This window comes from Alexandromys fortis, unplaced genomic scaffold, assembly GCF_014885135.2.
Source record: "Alexandromys fortis isolate MF-2015 unplaced genomic scaffold, M_Fortis_MF-2015_v1.1 scaffold_60, whole genome shotgun sequence".
Taxonomy (NCBI): Eukaryota; Metazoa; Chordata; class Mammalia; order Rodentia; family Cricetidae; genus Alexandromys; species Alexandromys fortis.
The window spans coordinates 5,481,465-5,502,506 of record NW_026067946.1 but is presented as its reverse complement, the minus strand read 5'-3'; the positions used below and the strand labels follow the sequence as shown (position 1 = coordinate 5,502,506).

Below are 21,042 nucleotides of genomic sequence, written 5' to 3'. Positions count from 1 at the left end.
TTCCCTAGAACTGGAATTACAGACACTTGAGAGCTGCCATATGGGTACTGAGACTTGAATCTGAGTTCTCTAGAAGAACAACCAGTGCTCTTAGCCACAGAACCATTTCTCCAACCCTTTATTCACATTTTCGTAATAAAAACCAGAGTCATTAAAAATATAATAACTTTCCCAAGATTATATATTTTATTTTGTAATATACCTGAAATATTATGTACATGTTCTAATTTGAGAGTCTTTGTAGTACTGTGCTTAGCCTACTGAGTTATACTTTTTCTTTGATTCCATGAATTTCTTTAATTCTATGGAGTAGAACATCTAGAACAGATGTTTGAGAGAAAAGAGAAGCAGTACTAAAGAGGAAAGCACACCCCCATGTAACAGTGCTTCAAGTGCTTCTTATGTTCTCAGGAAGTCTGTGGGTAATATCCAGAGCAGCACAGTGACATTTCCCATACGTGTTCTGTGTTTTCAAAGAAATAGATGTGAATTGGTATCATTGGAGTAAAAACTAAGTCACATTTCTAGGAACAATAAAGACTATAGTTATGAGTCTGGAAAAAGCTTTGAAAGGCGACAGGGCTTCTCACTGATGCATGTAGCAATTTGCAAAGTTTGTAAGTCAGATATTTCTCAAGAGCAAAAGGCCTGAACTGAGAGAGCAAGTCTGTGACCCAGAGCATCTGTTTCCAGTTCAAGCTTGTCACCATCACAGTTTCAAGTTGCCACAGAAATAATAAACCTAGAAATGGTTTCTCAAATCATACACACAGGATAGTGATGAACGGTTCCTTAAATCATTTCTTGTGCTATTTCCAGGATTTTATTCTTCCATCTGTTATGGTAAAAGGACTCTGTCATATGTCATTTGAGTACCTGGTTTGTCTTAATTAATATACACAATTCATAGACATATTAACTGAGGTTATTTGGAGCTAATTTGTGTAAATAAAAACATAAAACCATTTATATGTTTATTGTGCAAATATTATAAATATTTCTGATAATCATTGTATAATTTTTGCATTGTTTATAAGTGTCTTTTTTGACATTTCAGGCCTCTCTACTGGTCATTTTGCTTGGGCATTTCACTCGGTAGCAGAAGAAGAACTGCTGAATATGTTGCCAGTCATGCAGAAAGATGATCCGACTTGGTCTGAACTTAGAGCAATGGGTGTGGGATGGTGGGTTCGCAATTCTCGCATCTTGCGCAAATGCATAGAAAAGGTAAATTTTTATTTGGACTTAAAATAGTATATTTTGAATATTTGTTTAATGGCATCCTGTCTTCTATATTAGTTATTCCATTTTGTTTTAGAAACAGCTTCATAATTTTTGTCTGGTGTGCTGTGTTATTGGGTATTAAATGTAGGGCCTTATGAATGCTAGGCCTGCATTATATCAGTGAACAAAGTTCAGAATCAAGCCTCTTGTTTTAAAAAAACATTTAATGATTTCAGTACATTGCAGATGCTGGCCTTGAATGTGCAATTCTGTCTCAAACTCTTGAGCTGTTGTGAATCTAGGCCTTTGCCACTAGGCCTATCTATTCTCAACCTCTAGTTAACACATTTATTTACTAGTATACTTCTTAATTTCTGAAGTATTTGTTTAGAAAAATACAATAGTTTAGGAAGGCTTCTATAGCCCTGTCATCTCTTCTGTGTGTACTCTGCTACTATAAGTGTACACGTACTAGTTATATCTATATGCTTGCACTTATTTATGCATATATGCTTATTTGTGTGCTTATTTAACATAGAAATAGCATGTACTAATCTTATGTGTAAGAGCAATTATTTGTTCATTCCCAAACTACTTCTTTAAAAGATTGACTACTGTTTTCCAATTGTAGGTAGCCAAAGCAGCCTTTCATAGAAATAATGATCCTTTAGATGCTGCAATTTTTTACCTCGCCATGAAAAAAAAAGCTGTGATTTGGGGATTATATAGGTAAGTGAAAGACCTTTATAGCTAAAAGTCACTTCTCATTCAGAATGAATGCATAAGTAAAACATGTTTTTATTAAATATATTCTTATTGCCTTTTGTGTTAAAGTGTGTGTTCCATGTTAAAAGAAACCAAATGATGTTACTTAAGTTTGTTTTAGCATTTATCAGTCTAAAAACAAGTTTGTTTCTTATTTGATTATTCTAAGAATATCTCCCTCATCCACCAAGAAGCAGGGAGGAAGGAAGTGGAGTAGAAAACAAATGTGTCAAGATGAATTTGCATCAGCATTGGGGAGGAGGAGAAGATAGTGGAGTCTGGGATAAGCATCTGTCCTCTGCTACTAAAGGACATGGGTCAGGGTATACCTCAGACTGTTACTCTTCTAGGTGCTGTCATTTCTTCTTCTCACTTGTCAACCGCAACCACTCCAAGAGTACCATTTGTTGAAGATTCTGTTTCAGAATGGCAACTTCTGGGGAAATTTTTTATATTGAATATATGAGTTTTCTAAGAATCTAAGGTTTTTCAGGATTGTTTTCTATCAGCTTCCATTGAGTTTTGGTTAGCAAACTCATTTCCAAATAGGTAGAACACAACTATTGATGAGGTTTTAATTTTATACTAGCGTAAATATTAATGTGTAAATTAATTATCTTAATGAAGTATGCATTAGTAAAATTAATCTGCATGAATTTAAAGGTGATTTTTGTCTGAGTGCTGCAAATGCAGATCACTTTGCAATTTGTAAGAGACCTTTTAAATAATTTGTGAGATTTATATATAAAAGTAAATGCTTAATCTTATTTTACTGATGAAGATGCAGATTCATAGTAATTTGTGAACTGGCAAATATTTCGTTTTCATTTTTATAACTTTTTTTTTTTGTAACTGGATCTTAGTCTGCACTACAGATTGCCTTCAAATTACCCATCTTACTCACTGAAAGTCCTAAATGTAAAAGGCTGATTCCAAAGTAGTATTTTAAAATTTTATGCATTTTTTTCCTTTATAGATCTCAAAAAGACACCAAAATGACACAGTTTTTTGGACACAATTTTGAAGAAGAGAGGTGGCGTAAAGCAGCTTTGAAAAATGCCTTTTCTTTATTAGGCAAGCAAAGGTTTGAACATTCTGCAGCCTTTTTTCTTCTAGGTGGTTGCCTCAGAGATGCAATTGAGGTAAACTTTCTTTTTAATTAGCATTATCATTTCCTTAAGCAGTTCACCTAAATCTTAATTTTCTAAATTTTAATTTAACTGGTAGAAATATGAGGCTAAGTGCCTAAAGTTACTGATAATATTTTATAGTAGCTTTTATATTTTATCTTTTACCTAGAGCAGTATTTTACAGAACTGATAAAGCAAGTTTTGTAAAATGAGTAATTCATATGACTCTGCACATGAAGTATATCTGGCTCTTTTACTTATTAGATTTGAGAAAAAATCTTTTTAATTTTAAAATTCTAATCTGCTCAGGTGAATTCAGAAGAGCAAGTTTCAATAATAAAAATTATAGATTTATACTGACTAGAGTTATCCGTTTCCTCAGGTCAAATTACTTTGTAAATGCATGCTTAGTAGTGATAAATAGATTTGCAGATGTTATAAATGTTAATTTACTAAAGTAGACAATATACATACCAGTATTGCATTTATAGTTTGTAATGTTTAGAGATTAATAAATCCTTATACATTTTCGGTAAATAGGTTGAGTTCTTCTTAAAAGCTGACTTTATTTATAAACAATATTTTTTAAGGTATGTCTTGAGAAACTGAATGACATTCAGTTGGCTCTTGTAATAGCAAGACTGTTTGAATCTGAATTTGATAAGTCTGCAACATACAAATCTATTTTACGTAAAAAAGTGTTGGGAATTGGTTCTCCAGTCAGTGAACTCAGTTCATCAAACCTAAATGCACATCGTGACCCCTTTCTTCGGAGTATGGCACATTGGATTTTAGAGGATTATAGCGCTGCTCTGGAGACATTAATAAAGCAGCCAGTTACAGAGAATGAAGGTAAGGTGACACTTCCTAGATTTTAATAAAAATGTTATTATTTTATGAAAATGTAGTCCACTTTCTGGTTTAATGTAATACTGCATATTAATTTTTTGGTTTTTGTGACTAAGTGGGGTTTTATTATTTCAGAAAGATAAACTATTTAAAGCCAAGAACTTTAGATTTTCTGTTTTATGAACTAAATGTATTGAACATAAATAGTACCAACAGTTGATTTTAAATACTTCGGAGAAATGATAATAATATAAAGCCAATTTTTAATATTTGGTTGAGTTATTACACTTGTTAATTTGTTAATCAGTTTTATAATTCTTACAAGAAAAATTCAGTGACAAGAAAGCTGACTTAATAGATGTGATAGGAGAAGCTTAAACTGGAAAAATCCTTGACTATTGTTTTCTTAGGATCAGTGGCATATAGGTTATTTTAAATATGCCCTTTAGAACTCTACTTCTCGTTTTCTTTCTGGGTGTGTGTGTGAGTGCATGCATGTGTGCATACACACTTATGCAGGAAACATTCTTTTTAAGCAGGGCGCGCGCGCGCGCGTGTGTGTGTGTGTGTGTGTGTGTGTGTGTGTGTGTGTGTAACAGCCATGACTATCCTGGATCTAGCTCTCTAAACCATGCTGGCTTGAACTCACAGATCCACCTGCCTCTTCCACTGGAGTGCTGGGATTAAAGGCATGTGCCACCATGCCTGATTGTGAAACATTCTTATAGCCTACTTTAAAGTGAAATTCTTTCTATGAAGTCATGTAAAAATGGTGGGACTTACTTTACCAATATTTCTCCATAGGCAGGATTGAATGGTATGTTGTAGCTGGCTTAGTAGTGAGTGTATCATTTGGAACAGTAAGTAAAATAGCTTCTAGTTTATAACTTTTTATGTAGCACTATTTAATTAGGAAGTATCTTTTTACACTCAAAAGAAAGCCATGAGACTTGGGTATTTAAGTCTCGTAGCTAAAGGGTCCTTAGATGGTTCCAAATAACTAGAAGACACCCGATCTGCAATTGCAGAAGGCAGGTTTATTCTTGAGACAAAAAAGGCTAGCATGCTGGGATTCCCCTGGGGTTTGACCCCAGGGGAGGGTAAGGCAGCCCCTTTTAAGCCTACTTAGGAAAATTTCAGCTCTGGGTAAGTGTACTTTGAAGTGATTAGGTATAGACCCTTATTGATAGAGGAATCATTTTGTGATTGACATCTGGTGAGCAACTGTGGTTGTGGTGTCAGGGATTTGTCTGCTGTGTCAAGTCTATTTGACTGAAAATAGCAAGACCTGTTCCTGCTTGTGGCCAGGTAGGACCCTGACTGGTTACAAGACTGGATCTACTTGCTGAGGGTCTAGTTGAAGCCAGACATGAGTCAATATAGGTGGGGTAATGTGGGGCAGAGGTCTTAGCAAACATCTGGCTGCTGGAACAACTTACTGTTGTCCCTTCAGTAGTCACATGAGGTAAAGATTTTCAAATTGGCTTCTTCATAATGGAGGGAAAACATCGCTTTATTAAACTTTCATGCCTTCTTGTTTTTTGAAAATATGTAAATGTTTGTGTGTGTGATTGTGTGATTAATGCAAGATTACATTTCTAGAACCATTTAAATCGGGATTCTTTTGAAAGACAAGTGATAATACTGGTTTAAGATAGTACTAGTGAGATAGTATTTCAGGCAGAAAGAAATATTTGAATATGGGATAATTTTAGATTGACTGCACAGGACTGAATTTTATATGGAGTGTCAAAGGTTAAGAAATTACGGGTAACTCCTAGATTTTTAGCTTGACTAATAGTGAATGATATGATGGAGCACTGATTAGATCAAGAAACCTTCTCCAGTTAGATGATCTTTTGGGCAGAGAACGAGTTGAAAGAAGCAAGTTAATCAAAAGAGGTAGGTGGATAAATAGTGGTATGGACCAAGGGCACATCAGATAAGCCACCCCAGGGCAAAAGTGTTTTTGTATTTAAGTGGAAATGCTGTGGGGAATTGGGAAACAGGAGATAGAGATGTGCAAATTAACAACATATAAATGGTGTTTAAGATTATGGGACTGTTGTGAGTTTAACTTGGGGAGTGTGGCTAAAATATAGTATTTATGGTCAGAGAAGACAAGGACTAGCCAAACTGACTGAAGAGATTGTATCCAGGGAATAGTGAGAAAAAGAGCTAAGTAATCTATCTATCTGAAGGCATTGTTTATGTTTAAAATACAATTGTAAAATCTTTTCTGTTCAGTGACAAGGAATAATGTGGTCTATATTATATATATATATATACATATATATATAAAATATTATAATTTGTCCAAGGACCTGGTCAAGTTTCCTCAGAGAAAAGAGGGAATTTTTTTATACAGTCATAAATTCTCTGTTCAGATCTTGAGCTTCTCTTGACTTACAAAGTAAATTTGCTTTCAGATGAAGTCGTGATGTCAGCCTGTAATCCTGTAGTTTTTAATTTCTACAATTTTCTAAGAACACATCCACTTTTGCTAAGACGTCATTTTGGATCAACTGATACATTTTCAACTCACATGGCTTTAAGAGGAAAAAGTGGATTGGCTGGAGCAATTAATCTAAATGAAAGAAGATTATTTTTTAGTACTGCTAGTGCTCACCTCAAATCTGGCTGCCCCATGTTGGCTTTGGAAGTATTGTCAAAGATGCCTAAAGTTGTTAAGAAAACAAAACACTTGTGTAGAGCGTCTAGTCTTTTTACTAGGAAAGACTCTACTCCAGTACAGTCAGATGCAAAAGAAGATGAGTCTTCTGCTGTTGACTGGTCACAGTCACTGATGAATGGTTTCGAGTCTTCTTCAGAGGGTTCCTCAGAGAGACAGTCAAACTCTACCTTTTCCTTTGACTGGAGCCAACCAAGTGTGGTATTTCAGGATGACTCTTTGGAATTGAAATGGGATAGTGATAATGATGAAGAAAATGAAGATCTTCCTATTTCAATGAAAGAAATAAAACCTTTGCCGAGAAAAGCAGATAAAAAATTAGACGAATTAAGCAGTTACACAGACTCTTTAAGCACACTAGATGAAAATGACATTTTAAATCCATCAGAAGATATAATTGCTGTTCAACTAAAATTTAGAGCATGTTTAAAGATCCTCACAGTGGAACTTCGTACTTTATCTACTGGCTATGAAATAGATGGTGGGAAATTGCGTTACCAACTTTACCACTGGCTTGAAAAAGAGGTGGTAGCTCTTCAGAGGATCTGTGACTTTTGCTCAGGTGCCGACCAGCTGCAGACCACATTTAGTCAAAGTGTAGGGGAATCTGGATTAAGTGAGGATATTGATGATTTGCACCACCAAACAACAGTGAAACAACGGAGAGAAAGTTTCCAGGAAAAAAGACAGTGGCTCTTGAAGTATCAGTCACTCTTGAGAATGTTTCTTAGTTACTGTGTACTTCATGGCTCTCATGGTGGGGGTCTTGCATCTGTGAGAATGGAATTAATCTTACTTTTGCAAGAATCTCAGCAGGTATGTAACATTTTTTGTTTTGTTTCCATGCTAGGTGTCCTGTAACTTTAGCTAGTCTATAGTATAGAGTATAGACCAGACTGACCTTGACCTCACAGATATCCTCCTGCCTCTGCAGGTACCTCCCAGGTGCTGGAATTAAAGGCTTGTGCCAGCATGCTGGCAGGTATATAACTTTAACTAGTCAAACATAGAACAGGAACGGGAAGGAGAAGTAATATAATTATGTTAATTAAAATTTTAAAAGCTTTAATTAAAGAGAAAGATACTACCTGTCTGAAGTAGCTTTTGGTGTTGTGTTTTTTATTTTATATTTATACTTGATTTTCTGTGTTACAGTTGCTTTAAGGAATGAATCTGTGTGTAGTCATAGTAGGAATTGGAGGTGCTGTCTGTTACAGTTGCAGAACAGGTCTTGTTAGGTGTTATGACTTGCTTTGTTTGTAGGAACACCTGAGGTAATGAGCATCACCTTATGGAGGAGTACTAAGGGTATTACTTTTTGAGCTACAACTGTAGAAACATTTATGTCCTCAGGTTGTAGCAACTTAAGGTATATGTACTCTGAATGCTTTTAAGTTTTAATTTTGAAGCTTTTTGAAAGATCCCCTGAATTTCTTAAGGAGTAGAGTATAACTAAAAATAGTCGTTTAACTTTTTTTCTCTTTATTTTTAAGGAAACGGCAGAGCCAGTATTTCCTAACCCTCTGTCAGAACAAACTTCAGTGCCTCTTCTCTTCGCTTGTACAGCCAGTGCCAAAACAGTAGTTGCCAATCCGTTACTGCACCTTAGTAATCTCACACATGATATTCTACATGCCATAATAAACTTTGATTCACCACCTCATCCTGATAGCCAAAGCAATAAAGTAAGTATGCTTCATTTAAAGCTTTTTTGTTGCCAATGTATATAATTTAGATAAAATGATAGAATTTTTTATTCTAACATTTTATTCATCTCTAAAACGTTTAGCAGTATTTTCCACACACACTCTCTGTTACACCACTCCTCTTCTTACGTACTCATTTAAAAAAAAATTTTTTTGTTTATTTTTGCTCTGATTTTTCCTTTTCCTGAGCAGGCCTCCTCCTACCTTCATTTACTTGTTTTCTGAAGATATAAGAGTTTCTATCAAAACAAAATACAAGATTAGACACAGTATTAATTATATTAACAATTCCCTGGTTTTAGGTCAGGCTTACTGTTTTATAGGATACTTGAGTTCTTTTTCAGTTCTGTGTGTCAATTGTTTAAGCTTCATTAGCTTCATTAAAATTAAAATAGCTGGGCTAAAGAGATGACTTTTTAAAGACATTTACTACAAACCTGAAAACCTGCACTAGATGCTTTGTATCTACATGGTGGAAGAAGAGATTACTGAAAGTTGTACAAATTGTCCATGACCTCTATATCCACGTCAAGACACACACAATAAATAATTATACATAAACACAGGTAAAAATCTACTGTATATTTATATATACATAAATAGATAATATACTTATATAAGTATGCATATATTTATATACCTAATATATCTAAATATACACCAAAATGTAAAATATATTAGATTTTTAACTGTTTTTATACATACAAATATACACACACACTCACACACATAAAACATCAATGACTCCTTAATCTTTTTGATTTGCATCCAAAGTCTTGTGTATGTGTATTGGTGCGCACATGCCACTGCCCATATGGAGGTCAGAAGACATTTGCACAACTCAGTTCTCTCTCTACCATGTGCGTTCTGGAGATTTAACTCATTTCATCAGGTTTGGTGACAGGTCAAGACGTTTGGAGCTATCTTGCTGGCCCCTCCTTAAGTTTATAAAGGGTAGAATGCTTTCCATGGGTGGAATACTATAATTTTTAAAGGATAGATGCTTAATATTTTGGTGTAAAAGCACTAACAGGTAACTAAATTATTCCCATGTCAATACTGAGCTATACATTTTAAAAAGCGTGAGGCATCTTGTTACCTAGTAGAATCATCTGCTAAAAGTTTGAATTCCTAAATTTGTTCCAGATTTATTGAATCACTTGTGAGAGAGGCTCAGGAATAAGTTTACTAACAAACTTGCAACTTCTTTAAAATATGCTAATATTATTATAGATAATTTAATTGATCACACCATCTTCTAATCCATCTTACTGTACTTTATTTTCTGTTGAAACTATATTTCTTCTTTCCTCTCAAGATTCCTTTAATGACTGAGTTTAATTGACATTTTCGGCATATCCCTTGGGATTTTTTTTTTCTGACATTGTCTTAAAATTCCTGCTATCTTCCAGGTTATGATACCATACTAGTTTGATTTTCTGCTGTACTGATAGTAAAATCTCCTTTCCACAATTTTACCCTCTTCAGTATACTCAATTTTTACAATTTATTTGTTCCCCCCCACACACACTTTTTTTACTATATTACTCTACAGTAGAAATCCATAAAGCATGTACTATATAGTTTGGAAATTCGTTTCCTAAAAACTGCTCATTTTCAGCAAACTACATTTCTTACTTCTGTTATTTTATTACACTTATATATCCATTTATTTTATAAATTTGTATGTGTGCATATACACTTGAATGCTACAACTCACAGGTGGAACTTAGAGCACAGCTCTTAAGAATCACTTTTCTTCTATGTGGGCTCAGGGAGCAAACTCAGACTTGTTGACAAATTCTTTCCCTGCTGGCCTATTAACATTAATTACAGGAATCCATGCTGTATCATATTAGCTTTGCCTTCTTAAATTCCTGTTGCTGGTTAAGAACTATCCTGAAATATGACTGGCTTTAATTTCATTCCATCAGTTGACTTGTCATTTCTTTTTTGAGCCAACATGGCTATTTTCTGAACTTACTCGTTTATGCTTGTGATCTCGGGTAACTAGATTCTGGGTGATATAGCCTCATTTATTTTCTGGTGATAGACGATTTAATTTTATGTGTCTCATCCTCCAGCAGGCAAGCCAAATGCGTTAAACTGGTCTCTTCAATGAAGTAAAACTGATAGGATGTATGAAAAGTACAGTGGAATAGGAACGGAGGAAGAGGGAAAGAAATTATCAGTAATTGGCATGTGTGACTGTCTTAGTTTCTATTCTATGTTGTAAAAGAGACATCCGACCAAGGTAGCATATAAAAGAAAAGCATTATATTGGGGCATTTCTTACAGTTTCAGCATGTAAGTCAGTCCATGATCACTATGATGGGAATGTGGTGGCAGGCAGGCATGGTGCTGGAGCAGTAGCTGAGAGCTTATATCCTGATCCATAATCAGAAGGCAGAGAGGGAGGTAGAGAGGAACAGGGCTTGACATGGGCCTTTGAAACCGCAAAGCCCACTCCAATGAAGAACTTCCTCCAACAAGACCATTCCTCCTAATCCTTGAACAGTCGATCAACTAGGAACCAAGCATCCAAATATGGTAGCTTACAGGTGCACGTCCTTAATCCCAGTATTCGGGAGGCAGAAGCAGAAAGATCTCTTTGAATTTGAGACCCGCCTGGTCTACAGAGCCAGTTCCAGGAAATTTAGGGCTGTTACAAAGAGAAAACCCTGTCTCAAAAAACAAACAAACAAAAATTCTACTTAAAGTAATTGTGTATTTTGTTTTTTTTTTGTTTTTTTTTTCCAGGTATATGTAATGCATACTTTAGCAGCCTCACTTTCTGCTTGTATTTATCAGTGCCTTTGTGGTAGTCATAACTACAGGTAAATACCTTCTTATGGAATTTAAGATTACTTTCAGTAAACAGTGAGGGTCCCTATCTATATGTTATTAACTCAAAATGATACATAACACTGCTTTCAGTAAATGTACTTTTTTTCCATCTTTGAAATTTCAGCTTATGCCTTTATGACAAAGGAAACTGAAGCTAACTCTTGTTTTTGTAATTTATTTAGCTGCCTGTAATTGATCACTGCTGTCATGCTAAATACCGTGATAGATACTGAGAAATTAAAAATAGGTAAAATACTCATTCCTTAAGAACGTTCTCATTAAAAACAGATGAATAGATGATAAGTAATAAAACATCATACTTGAGTGATAAATTCTTTAGTTTGTTATACAGCAAAATGCCTGAGGCACGTAGACAAAGGGGTGATTAATATGAAATTGAGAAATTTTTCAAATTTCATGTTTAGGAATTTTCATATTCTGTATTCAGTATAATATTTTAAAAGTCTGAAAATTGACATTCTAGTGTATAGTCTAGCATTAATTCTTTGAAATTCTCTGACATTTATTTAAATATTATCTGTCTTCTGGTTTTTACTCTTTGAGACAGATATTAAAACTTATATGTCCATTTCTTTTTTAAACTTCATTCTTTTATCTATTGGTTTCATTTCCATGCAAATCCTCGCTTAATTTTTTAGATATTGGTGCATTCTTCTACAATATATACTATTTTTTCTCTCTAGATGTTTATATTTTAGAAATTTTTGCTTTTTTTCTTTTTATTGAAAATAGATTCTCTCTCATACAATATATCCTGATTACAGTATTCCCACCCTTCATTCAGTTCCACTCCACCTCACCTTCCATCCAGGTCAACTTCCTGTCTGTCTCATTAGAAAAGAACAGGCTTCTAAAAGGTAACAGCAAAATGTAACAAAATAAAATATTAAATAAATATTTTTTTCATTTTAAAACTGCAAATTTGTTTTTAAATTTATGTATATTGGTTGTACATATTTATGCAGTACAGTATGGGATATTTTTGATATCACAATGCATACAATGCCCAGTGATCAAAACTGGGTATTGAGATATTTATTATTCTTTGTGATAAGATTCAAAATCCTATCATAGGTATTTTGAAATAGCACACACAATATTAATGGTGGCCACCATGCTGTGTTGTGGAACATTAGAAATAACTTCCTCTGTCTAACTGAAGTTTTGTACCTGTTGTACAACTCTCTCTCTGCTTTACCCTCCTTTCCTTAGTTTCTGGTAACCACCATTCTACTCAGCTGCTTCTGTGAGATAACTTTTATTAAATCCATGCATATGTGAAAAACTGACAGTATCTTATTTCTCTGTGCCTAGCTTATTTTATTTAATATGACGTCCTTAGAATTCATCCATTTTACCACAAAGAAGGATTAATAATTGTATCTTTAATTTTCAATTAAAGTTGGTTAAAAGCCAGGCCACGGTAACTCTTGCCTGGGATCTTTTTGTCAACCCCAGGTCAATTGGTGGTGGGAGCAGTGGTTTAAGAGGATGAGGAACTCTGTTGTTTTACTTTATTTAAGTCCTGTCCCTACTTCTAGGTAGTAGTACTTCCTGGTAGTGCATTTGTACCTGTTCAGACTAGAGTAGCCTTTTACATCTAATTCTTTCTGTTCCTTTAGTTGATCAATCAAGGTTTTATAACAATTGAGCATGGGGTGCCTAATTCCAGTTGATACATATATCATAACCCAAACTCTATACATAAGGCTCAGGAAAATCATGCAAGAAGAGGCAGAAAGATTTTTAAGAGATAGAGAACCAGGATTTCTGCTGCAGCACAATGACTTCTAGACATGAAAAGGAAAGAAGACATGAAATCTCAGCAGTATGGTTGCCTAAACAGCATAGAGAGAGGAAATTTCATATGCCCCATCTCTAAGAGTTAAAAAGTAGTCAGTCACTGCTGAGATAGGGAGAATGAGTTTTTTGCCAGGTACAAAAACCTCTTGGTGGGTTATCCTTTTCCAGCTTACCAGCCCTAACCACATGAATATATAAGCATTTCTAAATGAACTCAGTGAATTGTATGTATGTCGGCATACACACACACACACACACACACACACACACACACACACAGAAGGGGGGGTACATATAGCAATAATAAGTCATGAATTTTAGCAAGAATAGGAGGGACACAAAGAGTTGAGTAAGAAGAGAGATATGATGTGAACACTACTAATGAATAAAGTTCTCAAGAAACATGAGGTCTTCCCATTTCCCTGTCTTCACAAGAAGATACCTACCTACTCAATTTTTTCGCGAAGTGACTCCATACCTAATTGTGTCATAGCTTTTCCTACCTATTTGGTACAAATATTTTCTCAATTATCTAGTGCCTGGGGATTCTCAACTGGTTTCTGACTTTCTTTTAGAGGGAACCAATCCACTGATAGATGTTTACGGTATATCCATGGGTAGCGGGAAAATCAAGAGATTCCCATTTTACTGTGTATGTAATGTCCTTCTCAATCTCTTTTAATTATGTCTTCCATTTTTATACTTTATCTTTGTTTTGACTTCAGAAAACTTCTTTATGCATAACATTCCTTTTAATTGCTTTAGTAAGTTTGCTTCTGTGGGTAGAGATGTCTTGGTGAGTTTGTTATCTCTTAAATGGTATCAACTCTCATCGATATTGGTTTTTGGTTGTCAGTTCATCTTATCTCTGTAAATTGTCCATGGACAACCCCACTTACCACTCTGGTTATGTATTCCCAGGGTAGCTTTAATTTTATTTCTCTGATCCTGAGTTTATTTATGTAATTGCATATTGGTTTGTTTTCATCAACATGTTTTTATCTTCTTATCATAAATATTTCTACAAGTTGAGGGAATTTTTGTTATTACTCTGCTATCTTAAATTTGGAAAATAAAGCCCAAGAATCTATTTACAAATATGAAAATGTTATGATTAGTGAGATTCACTAAGTATAACATTTTTAAGGCTCTGTCTGTTGAAGTGTAAATATTATATTTGTTTACTGAGTATGTAGTATAGAAACATCTGAAGTACTACTTTCTAGGATTTTTATAAGTTCTTTTTGCTGCTAGGTATCATAATGTTAAAATAGTTTATGGTAAACTATTATTATTATTTACTTAATCTCATTAAATTACTGTAAGTTCTTAAATATATAGTAATTCTTATCCCCTTTGCCTTCATAGTGTGATGTATATAATTTTATCAATAGCAGTATGATAAAATTATTTTTGTCCGATTCCCCCATCATAGCAAAACTTTTATGGGGATAGAAACTATTTCTACTATATGCTTAGTTACCTAGTTCAGTGCCAGATAGAGGGTTGACTAGCCATTAGCTATGAAATTGAGCCTAGACTCACCTCATTTTCAATGAAATAGCTTTGTTTTAAAGTCATACATATAAGCTTGCTTCTTGTTGCCCAAAATGTCTTTTTTAAAAATGTACTTTTCATCTTTCACTAAAAAAATATGCTAGACACTTGTCAAATTTGTTTTAATTTAGAATGTGTGTGTTTACAACTTTAGAGGATAGTGTATTAATAACAGTATAGTGCCGTAAAACCTATAACTTAGGCATAAAAGCAATATAATTCTTAAACAAAAATTTCCGTTTAAGGTACTTTTGAAGTTGGATGGAATTACATGGAATTTATCTTAGGTTTAAATATTGTTTCTTTTCTTAGTTCATTTCAAACAAATCAGTTTACTGGAATGGTGTATCAGACAGTACTGCTTGCCCATCGACATTCATTGAGAACAGGAAGTTTAGATGACTCAGTAACTCCCAACACATCACCAGCTCAATGGCCAGGTATAAGTAATTTACATATATGAGGTTTTTTTCCGTCTTATTAGAACTGTTAAGTGATAAAAAGCAGATTGGTTTAATTTTGCCAATTATCATTGTTAAATATTGCTAGATTTGACACCATTACAAATTCAACGCAAATTCATTTAGTCACAGAAAGCTCTTGTTACACAAGACAGTAATAAACAAGTATTTTTTGATCGCTATATTAAAGTAGCTCATTTTGTTAAATTGTTTCTTAAATAGTTTGAAATATTTTATCAAAATATTTGTGCTACTAATGTTTTAATTATGAGATTTGACATAAGTTTTAATTTTCAATTTATCTAAGTTGCACAGATACTTCAGAAATTGCTCTTAAATCATAATAATCTACTGGTTATGAATCCAGAGGGGGTTATTTAATGCTGATTGGAGTAAATTTTTTCAAAAACTCAAAAAGTAAAAAGAAGTGTTTAATTTTTAACTTTAAAAGTTTGTTGTTGTTGTTGTTTTTGTTGTTGTTGTTAATGGCAGGATTTTTTTTTTTTTGGTCCTAGGAATAAATTGCCTAATACAACTTTTGAATTCTTCTGGTGAAGAAGCCCAATCAGGACTTACAGTCTTGCTTTGTGAAATTCTCACAGCAGTGTATCTTAGTCTGTTCATTCATGGGCTGGCAACACATTCTAGTAATGAACTGTTTCGGATTGTAGCCCACCCCCTAAATGAAAATATGTGGTCTGCAGTATTTGGTGGAGGAGTGCAGACACACTCAAAAGGCTTATCTGGTAAGTTTTTCCTGTCTCTCTCTTCTTCCTCCCCCTTTTCCTTTCTTATCTCTTCTTCCTCTCATTTTTTTTTAAAGCTGAAACTTTATTCATCTGGATAGCTTTGTTAGATGTAATTATGTTTTAATTTTGTGTCAGAAAGCTTCTGTTATACAAGACAGTCAGCAAATAATAATGTAAGAAAATGAAATAGTAAAGCTTCTGGTCTAGTTTTCAGTCTTTAACATACTCCTGCATTGATGACTAGGGTATTTAATGTACTTGAATTTGTTTCTTATTATTAAAATGTTCATTTCTTTTGCAATACTCTGTCACTTTGAATTTGTTCTATTCCAAATACAGATTTTTCTCTTCTTTCTTTGGCAGGAAGGCACTTTGCTATGCCTAGCCCCCACCAGGTAGTCGTATTCTCCATGGAATGTGTGGGCTTTTCCAAAGCTCTTTCAGCCATCAGTTCTCATAGCCCTCCCACTCTTGAAGGCAAGATCTTAGCTCTAGAAATAGGTCGTTATTCTTTAGCTTGCTTTGTGTTGTTCTCGCAGGCTTGCATAGAGTGGGATAGTTTGTTTTGGCATTTAAGAAAAATTGACAATTTCTTTTACTCAAGCCATATTTTTTATTTAAAACAATGATTAGCATTTTATAAAGTTCTTTCTGCTATACCATACTAGTTTCAAATACTTGGTTGTGGATATTTTCTATCCCTTAAATTTTAACCTCTTTAAGTGTACAAAACCAAAAGAAAAAAATTGCCAGTGCTAATCCCAGGAAATCACAATATGGCTTGAAATGACCAAAAAAGCATTTCCCATGAGGCTGCTTTATGATTTGCATATTATTACTGGCTATTAGTTTTTGGATTTCTAAGTGTTTTTAATACCATGAAAAGTAAATATTTTAAGTAATTGTATCCTTTCATTTCTGATGTTATAACTACATGTATTCTATTTAAATAAAATTAAAACAACGTACTTGTTCAACTTGAAAATAATTTTCATGATGTTTTCCAAACTTTTTTTTGTGATTTATTAACAACATGATAGTATTGGTTTTCCAGTTTTGTGGATTATTTGGAGTAGATTTTGGACTTAATTTATAATACTGGGAAACCTGTTACTATACTAACATTAAATTTTTTTAAATTATTAAAATATATGTAAATTTGAATCTTCAAATAGAAATTGGAAAACAATTTTAAATGCTTTTTAAGAGAAACCCTTTTAAAAGAAATCACATTTATAAGTGAAGCCCAGAAAGATTATCTCTGAATTTTAATCTACTTCTTCTCTATTGCCTTTAAGTACTTAGACCCCTACCTGTATATATTTGTAGGGTTAAAGATTTATTATTTGGAAGGTCAGATGGTTGGCAAACGACTTGACGAGAAAATATAATTAGATTTGGATTCATAATTTAAAAAAAAAATCCTTGTAGGGCTGGAGAGATACTTTAGCGGTTAAGAACACTTGCTTTTGTGGAATACCCAGGTTTGAATTCCAGCACCCTTGTGGAAGCTCACAACTTTGTAGCTCCAGTTCCAGGGAACCAACATTCTCTTCTGATCTTAATAGGCACCAGGCATGTATTTGATGCACAGACATGCATGCAAGTGAAACACTCTTATACATAAAATAAATATTTTAAAAAGTTTTAAAAGCATTATTGTTAAAGGCCATACATACCCTCATAAGTAAATACTTTTAGATTTTTTTTAAGTAATCTTCTGTAATAGAAGAAAAAAGTCGTTATCTTGTTAAAATACTTAATAGTCCTTCTTAGCAATATTGACACACTTTTCACTAAGCTGTGATCCCATAGAATTGTACAACAAAAGTCTTGGTAGGTTAGCTTTTACTTTATCCTCACATTGAAACTGTTCATATTTCTGTCACTCTTGCATTTTAATCCATACTCTTTCTGCTCTTCAACAGCTGGGGAGTGCGGGTGGGGATGCAACTTAAAACAAACTGAGTTCAATTTTGGGTACAGAGACCTTTTGGTGTATCAGTCTTCTCTTGTAGCACTAAAGCAGCAATAGACAAAAATTAATAAATATGACTATGTTTCAGTAAAATGTAGGATATAAAAATAGGTCGTAAACCAGATAAGATGGTACACATCTTTCAATCCCAGCACTTTGGAGACAGAGACAGAGAAATCTCTGAGTTTAAGGTCTGCCTTATCTATTATAGTGTGTTCCATCCAGGACAGCCAGAGCTTAAAAAAAAAAGGTCATATTTTGACAGCCTTTGAGATACAAAGGTTTTTGTTACACTTTATAGCTTCTGCTTTTAAGAACTAAAGTTACCATTACATGTCTGGAAAGGTTTTGTGAAATGACAGATGCCATCAGAGTGATAATTGTCATTTTTCTTTCTGTGACCCTTTCTTTGAAGAAGTTCAGAAGCTAAGACAGTTTTGGCTCCTCTTCTGAAAGGTCCAGTGCTGATGTGGCTGCCCACAGATTTCATACCATCTTATCTTGTACTAAAGCCCACTGTCTCACTAATCCTTTTGTTCTGAATTAAAACATTTCTTTTCCTTAAAATTGCAGATTTAAGTTCAAATTTACTTTACATATGAAATTTATCTGTTTATCAAAATATTAAACATTTTAGTTTTGAGAATAGTTTTTTAAAGTTACTTCCCATGATATATTTTCCATCAATTAGAAAACTATGAAATTTACCTTGACTATATTTTTCATATATCTGCGTTCTAGAAAAAAATTTTCAAACTTTAACATAAATAGATTCATAGGTCATGGAGTTAATGATTAAATTGATAATTGGTAAATTAATTTTTGCTTTATTTTTAATATTTTAAAAACATTAAGGCTTAAATATTTAAGTGAAATTTAAATTTATTTTATAAATTAAATTTATAAATTTATTTAAGGGATAAATTTTGGTAAGCAATGTTATCATGGTTTAAGATGAAAAGTATATTATTAGCCAGGTCTTAGCTTCAACTATTTCTTTTTCTTTGATACTGAAAATTGAGCCCAGAACCATGTTTATGTTAGGCAAACTGCTACCAATGAACCAGATTACGAGCCCCAGTTCTACATGTTTATGAAGAGCCTTACTCAAAGGTCAGGTTGATTCTTATTTAAACACTTACATTTATTGCTTGTAGGCAAAAATATCATTATGTAGTTGTAAAGATAAATGATAATCCTAACCATTTTTTTCAGATAATAAAAAATAAGCAAATAACCAAAAATTATCTGTATGTTTATCCATTTGGATTGGGTATAGGCCAGCCAAATAAAATATTTAAAACACAGTTATCTTGTGGTAAGGTTGGATGTAAACATCCAACTTATGCTCACCTGTCTTTGAGAACTTAGAAACTGTTTTGGATACCAAGCACGCTTAGAGGAGCTATGAATAATGTGACTTACAGGAACTGTAAATTACATGATTTATCAGTTGATGAAGAGAAAGACTCTTGGTTCCAAACTACTCTAGTTGGAAAGGAAACATGGAGGAAAGAAGTGAAGGGAGAGGAGTGAGAGACTGAAGTGGGAAAGGGAAGCAGTGGATAACAGAGTACTGGCAGTCAGAAACAGCCAGTCCTCTGAACAGAAAACTCAGAACCAAAGCACAGTCAAGGTAAACAACAGAATGACAGCAGTTAGTGTGAAAGGAAACTCTTAAAATCTTGGTTTTAAGACACATTATTGTATTTTTAAAGCACAGCAATGTGAGGAATTTTAGGTGTAGATAAGCAGTGCTTTGTGTTTGGATGGCTGCAAAATAATACTCACAATGTCCCAAGAGTTTGGTTGTATTAACATTCAGTGTACATTGTTGACCAAGGGGATTATCTTCATTTCTTTTCCTGTTGCTACAATAAAATACCCAGGCAAAAGCTACTTAAGGAAATGTTTATTTTAGCTCCCAGTTGAAGGTAGAGTCTCATTTTGTAAAGTCAAATCAGGAAGAGCTTGAAGCCTGGTCATGTCATTTCTGCATTTAGGAGGTGAAGAACAGTGAATGCCTGCTGCCTCTCAACTTCCTCTCTCTACTTAAGTAATCCAGGACCCCAACCAGGAAGTGACACTACCCATAATAGCACCTCAGTCAGCAATGAGGTAACCCCACAGGCATGCCCAGAGGCCTAGTCTCCTGTGTGCTTCCAGATGCTGTCAAGTTTAACCATGGCTTTAACCATCACTAGGATAAATAATGTATTTCAGAAAGTCAGTGCAAATTGAGTCAGCATTAAAATGTATGTATTTTAAGTTTTTAAATTTAGCCAAATGAAAATTGAGAAGTGTAAAATATTGTTTTCCTAAGAAATCATTCAAATACTGTGTATTGGAAATGAAATACTTGTTTTGGGATGCCTAAATATATGTTCTCTAAAAAGTGTTTTCAAATTTCATGCTAGAAAAGGCATTTGAAGTTTGGTATTTGTGTTTCTTCTGATATAAATTCTCATCTCAAGTGTTTTGAAATAATGGTCTCATGGACTAAATTGTAGGTTTTTATTTTCCTGCATGTCTCGTATACTTTGTTCTAATTGTTTTGCTGACTGTTACAGTTTGTTTTTTGTTGCTTTGCTAAAACACTCTGACCAAAAGAAACTTGGGCATTCAGAGAAGTTCAAGGCAGGAACCTGGAGGCAGAAGCCATGGAGGAACTGTGCTTCTGGGATGCTCCCTGGCTCATGCTCAGCTAGCTTTCTTAGGTAGCCCCTGTGGTTCCTTGACTAGTAAGGACAGCCTAGGATTCTTAATCAAAAAGTTAATAATTTAAATAACTTACTAACTTAAATGTTAATGAAATTTCTCTTTGTAAATTTTGCATCACATGAAAATTTTGATATTTATAATTAAATTGTAGTAATTATGTATACTTGTGGTATTTTTATTTTCTGATAATTGTTAAAGTTGAAAACTAGCAAGAGCAATTTTTAAAATTATTATTTTTGCAAACAGTTAGAAATCCAAATTTTTGCTTCTTTTAGAAATAATTTTTAGAATTTTGCATCTTGTGAGAAAAAAACTTGTGAATTTTGTCTTCTCAATAAATTTACAGAAAATTTTATCTCCTAATTGTAGAATGAAACATAAAATGAGTATTTTACTTTTGGTAAGCCTGTTATATCATCTTTCTCTGAAACTGCTAATGATAGATATTTTGAAGACATTTAAAATTATCCCTGATCTTTTATTATTTATACTAAATATAGATCAGAAAATCCAAATCATTTGTATATATAGAACTTGTA

The 21,042-nt window shown here is 33.6% G+C and overlaps 2 protein-coding genes across 3 annotated transcripts in view; both read left to right on the top strand.

Annotated features, from left to right (window-relative positions):
* Positions 1–21,042, top strand: part of LOC126505971 (dmX-like protein 1) — a 1,144,103-nt gene that overhangs the window by 1,070,944 nt on the left and 52,117 nt on the right. The gene's annotated exons all lie outside the window — the stretch shown is intronic.
* Positions 1–21,042, top strand: part of LOC126505967 (dmX-like protein 1) — a 102,548-nt gene that overhangs the window by 61,941 nt on the left and 19,565 nt on the right. For both annotated transcript variants that reach the window (XM_050149210.1, XM_050149211.1), the window contains exons 19-27: positions 1,058–1,227; positions 1,856–1,953; positions 2,966–3,131; positions 3,710–3,971; positions 6,398–7,476; positions 8,154–8,345; positions 11,127–11,203; positions 14,907–15,034; positions 15,571–15,801. In XM_050149210.1, the coding sequence (XP_050005167.1) occupies positions 1,058–1,227; positions 1,856–1,953; positions 2,966–3,131; positions 3,710–3,971; positions 6,398–7,476; positions 8,154–8,345; positions 11,127–11,203; positions 14,907–15,034; positions 15,571–15,801 (2,403 nt within the window). The remainder of the gene's footprint in view (positions 1–1,057; positions 1,228–1,855; positions 1,954–2,965; positions 3,132–3,709; positions 3,972–6,397; positions 7,477–8,153; positions 8,346–11,126; positions 11,204–14,906; positions 15,035–15,570; positions 15,802–21,042) is intronic.